The 8,919-nt window shown below is 34.5% G+C and overlaps 1 protein-coding gene across 1 annotated transcript; it reads right to left on the bottom strand.

Annotated features, from left to right (window-relative positions):
* Nucleotides 1-417: 417 nt before the first annotated feature.
* On the bottom strand, nt 418-8,462 carry LOC125807661 (casein kinase 1-like protein 11). The gene is made up of 14 exons (XM_049487397.1): nt 7,786-8,462; nt 7,624-7,664; nt 6,476-6,545; nt 5,412-5,560; nt 5,219-5,314; nt 4,344-4,414; nt 3,623-3,684; nt 3,459-3,522; nt 3,254-3,338; nt 2,809-2,935; nt 2,594-2,667; nt 2,435-2,498; nt 1,914-2,047; nt 418-844 (listed from the first exon to the last, which is right to left on the bottom strand). Exons 1-14 carry the CDS (start codon nt 7,859-7,861, stop codon nt 578-580), a joined length of 1,380 nt encoding a protein of 459 aa, XP_049343354.1. The 5' UTR covers nt 7,862-8,462; the 3' UTR covers nt 418-577.
* Nucleotides 8,463-8,919: the final 457 nt, after the last annotated feature.

An 8,919-nucleotide genomic window follows, 5' to 3' on the forward strand; every position in this document is an offset into this window, starting at 1 on the left:
CAATTAACATGAGACACTGAATTATCTTTCTCTCGGAGTTAAAAGATTGATAAAACTTGAGAAAAGGTTCGCTGGACTACAAAGTCATTGATTTTCACTGGTTCCATATGTAGTTTCTTCATGTGAAGAAACAGACTGAAAAGGAAATCAAAACAAATAAATTAAAATGGAGGGAGAACTAAAACAGAATCCCACAATCAAATATTCTAAAGTCGAGTTAAAAAGATGCATTCAGATTGACCCTAATAGAATTCCTTTCACTAGGCATTCCAGCAGGCATAAGACAAAGGTTACATCAATTTCGTACAACAATATATTTATTCATATATATAGATATATATAAAAAAAAAACTCTCGCACTTAACATTTCTTTGGATGAGTCTAAATGCACTACTATGGTGGCCAGCATCTCTAATCTAGAAACAAAAACAAGGAATATGATAAGTTGGATAAGCTTCAATTGTCACATATAGAAGGTACAGCACATTAACTAATTTACAGCACTTGGAGACATCCTCCGTAAATAGGATTGAGTGTTCAATCAATCAGGAAATTCTCTCTTTACAAGTGCATTCTCTTACTTTCTGATTGAAAGAAATTCAAAGCTCCGAAGAGGGTTATCATGGTTGCCCTTTGTGAGTGAAGTTCGCGAGAATGATGATGGTTTTGTTTCAATTCCCTGCTGAATTCTCTGTGTGGTAGATAGACGGCCAGTGCTTGACACTAATCTGCTTGAGCGACTATCCGTGGGTTCAGCAGAAGAGGTCGGTTTGCTGCTTGACATGACAGCTCTTTTAGAAGAGCTTCCATTTCTCGAGCTACGGCCTCTCTCTGAATCAGCTTGCTGCAAAATAGAGAATAAGCTTTACTAGTTTAGCACACAACGGCTTTTTACCTAGTAGCTCAATGAGACAAAATTCAGAATAAATATATCTAGAATTCAGATTTGTACCACATAAAATACGTATAGCTAAACAGTACATAAATTTTCTTATGCTACTTCTAGTTAAGGCTGGGCACCGGACCGGAATGGGATGGTTTGACCGGGTTGTTGACCGGTACCGGGATGAACCGGACCGAAACTACCGGGATGGAGGCTCAGTTCCGTCCCGTCCCACTAAATACCGGAATAGAATCGGGACGGACTGGAATGGACCGGAACGGAACGGGATGGGATAAACGGGACAGCACATATAGTTATTTCAAAAAATAATTATTTTTTTAAAGTTATTTTGAATTACGAAAATACGAATGTTTTTTTTATTTTTCTAAGTTATATTAGTTTATAGTATTTAAGTTTTAAAATTTATAATAATTTTACTTAAGTTTATTTTAAAGATTTTTTTTTTTAATTTTTACGTATATAAATTTGTAAGTTTAAGTTTAATAAAGTTTTTTTTTTTAGTTTTTGAGCTTATGTAGTTATGTTATAAGTTTTAAAGATTTGAATCTTTTGAAGTATACTTATAACTTATAAGATTTGAATCTTTTGAAGTATACTTATAACTTAAGTTTGTAATTTTAAAAAATTAAATAAACAAAAAAGAAATGCTAATAAAAGTAAATAATGACAAAAATATTATTTTTTATTTTAATTAAAAATGATTTACCGGTACCGGACCGGAACGGAACCGGAATGAACCGGTACCGGTATACCGGTACCAAATCATGATACCATTCCGTTCCGTGTACCGGTTCAATGTATCCCATCCCGTCCCGAACCCATTCCGGTGCCCTACCTTACTTCTAGTTAATATACGAATAGTATATAAACTGTTAGTTCACTAAATATCCAGTTAGTGCCTTAGCCAATAGCAAGTAAATAGATTACAACACAAATTGTCCGAGCCAATTGAAAGGAATTGTCTGTTATTTCTCTTTTTTTTTTTTAGAGAAAAAGGAGAGATCAATACCACATCTTTGGATGAAGGAATATCCTCTGAAGTCCTCTGTCTGGAGTGTTCCCCATGCCTACCAGCTGCAGAAGTATTCCTTCTGGAAAATGCTTCAACAGCACCAGTAAATCTATCCCGAATATCTTGCCCCACTAGATTAAAGAATAAACACACAAGCGTCAACCAGTGATAATTGTCAAAAGCTGCAATTTCACTAATAAGCAGACACACAAGTAGATGCTGGCACACAAATTACCCTTACCACATCTGGAAATTAGAAGGTCAAGAGCGGATACTCATAATCCAGGAATTTAAATGCACACATTTTACAAATTATCTGTTACTGAAAATAAAACTCATAGATAAGACATGATTTTGACGTGTCTTGCTTGAAGAAATTACTAAATGCCAAAAGAAACTAATCACCCCAGCCAAATAATCCCTATAATGAGCTACTAAAAATAGACATCACGCCTTATTTGAGAATACATACAACTTTTTTTGGAGAATATATGCATCTTCAACTTCAAAAATAATACCTGACGCCCTTCCTTGCCTTTCTGCAGATGGCCCAGCATTTAGTCCGGCATTCCCACTAGGATTCTGGAAGAAATACAACGCATTACACTTCTGTTCATAAGAAAGTTAAGCAGCGATTTTCAATGATAACATCCAAAATAAAGTTTTCAAATACTAACTCGTCCTCGAGAACTGGCACCAATCTGAGGATACTTCAAAATTGTCCAATCAAATACATAGTCGAATTGACAACCTGCACCAATGAAAGGTTAAGATAGCATCATGAAAGACAATCAAAGACTAAAAATGGGATAGTTAACAACAACTGGGGAAATTTTTCGGACCAAAAAAAAAGTAGGCATCAAAGATATTTTTAAAAAAGAAGAGAAATTACCTTCACGAATAAACAAGTCTCTGAAAAGCCTCTTCAAATATGAATAGTCAGGTTTATCTTCAAATCTTAATGATCGACAGTAGTGGAAGTATGATATGAACTCAGATGGATAAGATTTGCACAGCACCTGTTGTGGACAAAAAAAGGAGTCTTCTCTGAATTACCTCATGCACTGACAAATCAGAGGCAAGATGGCCCAAACTAAGGCTAGACTTTATCAATAATCATAATAAGTACATTTGACATCCATACTTGACGCAAACCAGGGTAAAGTTTAGTGTTACTGTCATACTTCAACAAAATATTGAGATGAGGTGACTGCCCTGTACATGAACTCATCATTCACAAAAGGTAATGTAGGTTGTACCAAAATGTATTCATTTTTTTTTTTTGAGGAACAGGTAACTGTATGTACCAAAATGTATTCATATTAGGTAATAAGTACCTCTATTGGTGTTAACATCTTTTTCTCACTGATTTTGTCATATTTCTGCTTCTTAGTACCACCTTTAAGTCCCTGCCATGGAAGGCTGAGCCAAAAAGAAGATGTCCCAAGTCAGGAAACAGAAAAACACCCAGAATTTACAATAAGAAACAGAACAAAGTCAGAAATATGACTTGAAAACAAAACAAAGGGCATAAAATCCAACCTTCCTCTAAGAAAATACATAAGCACATAACCAAGAGATTCCAAATCATCTCTTCTGCTTTGCTCTGCAATAAAAATGAAAAAGGGCAACAATGATCAGTTGTAAAAGGTACTGAAACTAACTATGCCCCAAGTAGTTCAAGAATCTAAACAAGATACACCTACCAACTCCAAGATGTGTGTTGACACTCGCATACCGAGCAGTTCCAGTCAGATTCTTGTTTTCCCTGGGGAAGAAAATAATAAAGAAGACCATATAGAGGCAGTCAAAATACAAATTTATCAGAACTGAGGAGAAAAGATTTAAAGAATGAAATAAAAATTTGACCAGCGCACTTTTTGAAACTACACTTTCCTTGCATCCTCTTTAAAAAAACACCTTACTTTACCTATCCCCCCAAAAAAGTAAAATGACCAGCACAGAGTCATCATTGTTTCATCCTTTTTCTTTTACTGTTCTTTCATGGACTATGAATGAAGTCACGAGGAGGATAAAAGGAAATGCTATTCATTTTCATAATGAAGCAGATTTTGGTGCTTTAAAGAAAAAGAATCTATCAATACAGTCATGTCAAGCAAATTGATATAATTTTTCACTGGGGAAAAAACGAAGGTCACCAGAAATTGTGATCATGCCTCTTTCTCATCACTCTCACACTTAAACGTAGAACAGAGCTCTAGAAGAAAAAAAACAGAAGAAAAGAAAAAGTGCAAAAATCAGACACCCAACATACAAAATTCTTGATGATGAAGACTTTCTATGGATATGGAAAAGATTCAAAATTCTGCTCTCTTTTTTTCCTTTAATAAAGCTATTCACGAGCATATCGATGTATGTGTATACATATATTTATCAAGGACCAGACCATGTCAAGATTGTTGTTACCTGTATGGTATATGCTTGTGAGTCTGGAGATCCCTATACTTTTTGGCAAGCCCAAAGTCAATTGCATAAACCTGTCATCAGTATTTAGACACCATTGCATCAGCTACCAACACTTTATTTTCCTTGAAGCTCTTACTTCAACACTGGTATTCGGTAAGCATAAAACATCCAATTACAGACCTAGAGAACCATAGTAGTGGATCAAATAGATAACTTAACCTTAGAAAGCTTAAAGAGAAAAGAAACATTAACTTTAACACCAACACCATATCAGAACATCAGAAGCTCAATTAAGTCATTCCTACACACCCTCAAGACATCACTCAATCTTTTCAGCAACAATACATGAGGTAATCCTACACTTATACTGTAGAACCCATTCATGAAGAAAGCTGGACACGAATTGTAGACTTTGTAAGCTGCAACAAGCATCGCTGTATGACATGATTACACCTAATAGAATACAAGCCAGTAGTTGGGATATCAACCACCAACATGCAGTCTCTTAACTTGAACAGAAGTTGCATTTCCAATTCAAGCATAGAGATAGCATGCACAGTTAAAGGAAGCAACTTAGCCAGAATTCAACAAAAAAGAAATCACACTTCAAAAATTGTTTCCACAACCAAATATCAGTAATAGACTTTAGCCAACCTGAAATCTGAACTCAGTAAACCACCAATGATCCCAAACTATGTAATTCTTTTCTATTATATGGTAAAGATAATAATGATCCCCAACTCATAAGGAAGAAAAGAACTGCTGGAAAACAGACATCAATAAGCGACTATTGGCCAGAGCCATGACGGAATACTTAGAAGTTCATTTTGATAATGCCAAAAATAAGTTTGTACAAGCAGGGCATGAACGCGTACCTGATTTGCCTTGCGACCTAAGCCCATTAAGAAGTTGTCTGGCTTTATGTCACGGTGAAGAAATCCTCTGGAGTGCATGTATTCAACTCTATTAATCTAAGAATGGCATAGGACAAGTTATTATTACCTCATGTAAATAGGCAAACATGTAAGAATGTTACTCTTTGGAAAGAAATGGCTTGTTGATACGTACGAGTTGATCTGCTAGCATTAACACTGTTTTCAAAGTAAACAACCTGTTGCAATAGTTGAAAAGGTCTTCCAAACTTGGTCCAAGAAGGTCAATGACCATTATATTGTACTCACCCTCCACTCCAAACCATTTGAGGTTAGGAATCCCGGCTTCATTCAGAATGGAAAAGATAAGGAGATTAATTCACTATTCATAAGAGTGTCACTGGCAAATCTACTTGCTACATAACATGAACGACAAAAACATTATTTTTCGATAGTTAAAAATAGATGTTACAAGAATTTTGTATTTTGGTGTAGGGAAAGCATGATAGATGCCTTGTTTCAATGCTTTGAGTTTTTGGAATTACTAGGGATGAAACTGTAACAGCTATGCTGTAAGGATAGGGAGGTTTTTCCGTTTTTGCAGTACTTCATTGGTACTTTTTTTTAATGATAGTGGTGTTCAGATCAGTTTGTGTGAATCTTGGTTATTCCACCCGACACCTGCTACCTCCTACCAACACATGACTGAGTAACTTTGTTCATCAAGGCTTAGGCAGATGGAAAACGATCACCTTGTGGTTTTCTCTTCTTTTTTTTCTATTATTGCCTTGTTGGGTTTTGAAACTAAGATCCCATGGTTCTCCTCCCACTTTATTGGCCACTACGCCACACTCTAGGGTGCAACTTCCATGGTACTTAATTAATGAATTCTACCTACCATATAAAGGAAAATTCAAACAAGCCCATAGAAAATACGTTTCCTTTTCCATTAATATAATAACTTGCCATGTGAAATAGAAGTTGCATAAGAATGAATAGCAAAATCTCCAAATAAACAACTAGATAAATCTATTAATTTGAAAATTAAAACAAGGGGCAGCAAGTGCAAGGTTCTGTAAAGCAGACCAGACTTATGCTTTAGTGGCACTCCACTGTTCTTCTCTCTTTGTTTCGTTTTAAGAACTTTTTTTTGGGTTGTTTTTAAGAGTTGCTATCCAAGAATAAAAATCACATTTGCAACATATGTTGTAATTTGTAAAGAGATGATATGTAATATCAGGGGGTGGAAGTGAGACTTACTTCCTCCTTGGAGTAGCATATAAATTTTCGATTCATAGTGCAGTTGAGGATGCCTCGTCTTGACAGATTCCTGAAAGTTAAAACAACAAGAGAAAAAAACCCTGAAAACGGTCCTATCACACAAGTCTTGAAACCCATAACCCACAGGAGATTAAAACACATACTTGCGAAATAACCAAGCCAAACATATCCAAAAAACTAGTTTTGCATTCCATAAGCAGCATGATACCAAAAGAATGTAGAAGCTCATGGAACGAGAAAACATGACTGCTATGGAATTCATATTCACATTTCATATTCTTTTTTTATCAACAAGAAATCATCTATATCCAACCCTTTGGGCCAACCACAGCCTTCGAAACTCGGGGACATTGGGCCCGCCACTCTACCCTTTTCCACAGCTTATTTTCTTTTTTTCGGTGGTAACACTTTGATAAAAGAAATAAATTTAAGTAGTTTTTTATAACTACATAGTGCAGTTCTACTTAGACTAGGAACCTCTTCTGGAAAATGAAGTATTACAAGTTAGATGCTACTTCAATATCTTAGATGGACATTCATCCTGTGTTCCAACTTCCACCAACTTACAAATGCTTCTACTATACACCTTAAATTTCCAGAATAGATATTCATGCTAAAAGAAGTTTCACCATTTTTTGTTGTTCCTCAGCAGAGTAGAACAAGCAATAGATAGAAAATTCATACAGAACAAGAGTTACTTGAAATCCCATCAGATTAACTCAACACAATAATGTCCCAAAACTCTTGTGATATTAAAAATATCGGCAATATGTCATGATAGCAAGAGAACAAAGAACAATAGAAGCAAATGATCTGTTTAAGCCATTAATTATGATCAAACTAGTTACCTGTGTAGGGATAAGTGTGATATTAGAGAACCCCAATTGCCTTAAAAGGTAAGTATTGGACTGAAACAGACTGAATAAAGCGGAATAGACATACAAGATTCACATAACTGATCCTAACTGATTCGGGATAAGGTAAACTAGATTGATTTAATGTCACAACAACAATAAAATGCATTAGTCATTACATGGAAAAATGAATCCAACCACGGGAACTCCCTCTATGCAATAAAAAAGCAGCAAAAAAAGATTGATAATTGCTGGTTAGAGATGGGCTCATACCAGCTTAATAGCAACTTCTTCTCCATTCTGTAAATTCACACCTGAATCAACAAAGACATAAGCAGGTAAAAAATTACTAATAATACAAATGCAAAATGAGGCTAATCCTGAATCATATAATATCAAAGAGAATCAATGAACAAAAGTAATAACAGAACATACCTAAATAAAGCTCACCAAAAGACCCACTTCCAATCTTCCTTCCCAGCTTAAACTTCCCACCCACAACATGATCCATGGTGATTCAATCACCCTCTTCAAATTCACCAAAAACAATACTTTCACAGCAATAATCACCTTTTTTCGGCAAGAACAATACTTTCACACCAAAATATCGTTAAACAATTCAATTTTCAATCCAAACCCCACAATGAGGCAAAACCCAACAACAACAACAACAAAAATCCTAAAAATTATGCAGCAACAACTGTCTTATTCAGCTACATCCTTCAACAAAAAAAAAAAAACTCGGGTCAATCTTCAAATACCCATAAAGAATTAGAACCCTAAATCACAAATTAAGTCATCGATCCACATTGATCAATTAAAACAAAAAAAGGTAATCAACGTAGGATAAAAGTAGAAACAAAAACCGTGTAGATTTTCTTCTGTATATAAATAGAAAACTTTCGGTTTGTTTTGACAGAGGAATCAGAAAAAAGGGGACAAAGAAGCAAAGATCGAGGGGCAAAGTGAGAAATAGAAAGGAAAAAAAAGGTGTTTTTAGAAAAAGAAAGCAAATGATTTTGATGCTGTGTGCTGTGAACAAAGCTATGAAGAGAGATGAATATACGTGTGGGTGGGTTGTGTGGGGTGGGGAATTTGGGGGAAAAAAGGACAAGGACAAGAAAGATAAAGGAAAACATTAAATTTTTCGTGGTGAATTAATGAGAAATTTATATTATTTATAAAATATTTTTTTATTATTATTTATATGTCGTTTCTATTAAAATAGGTATTTTTTTCAATTTGTCATTTCACTAAATCAATATAAATGAACTATTTTTCATGTTTATCTTTTAGAGTTATTTGCATGTTATGTATTTAATCAACATAAGAAAACTAGTTAAATGATTCATGTTCATTTTGGTTAAATCAAAATATACTAATTCATGTTCTTGAAAATTTTAATTTCAAGAAAATATAAAATAAATGTACAATGATAAACTTACATATTTTCTTAAGGAGCACGAAACCTAAAATGATGACAGCTAAATAAGAGCAAATGAAGTATAATACAGTGAATAAGAAAAGTCGTTGAATATTTTTTAATGTAAAATAATAATTTTTACTAGG

The sequence above is a fragment of the Solanum verrucosum genome, unplaced genomic scaffold (genome assembly GCF_900185275.1).
Source record: "Solanum verrucosum unplaced genomic scaffold, falcon-dt-bn FXZP01000183.1, whole genome shotgun sequence".
Classification (NCBI taxonomy): domain Eukaryota; kingdom Viridiplantae; phylum Streptophyta; class Magnoliopsida; order Solanales; family Solanaceae; genus Solanum; species Solanum verrucosum.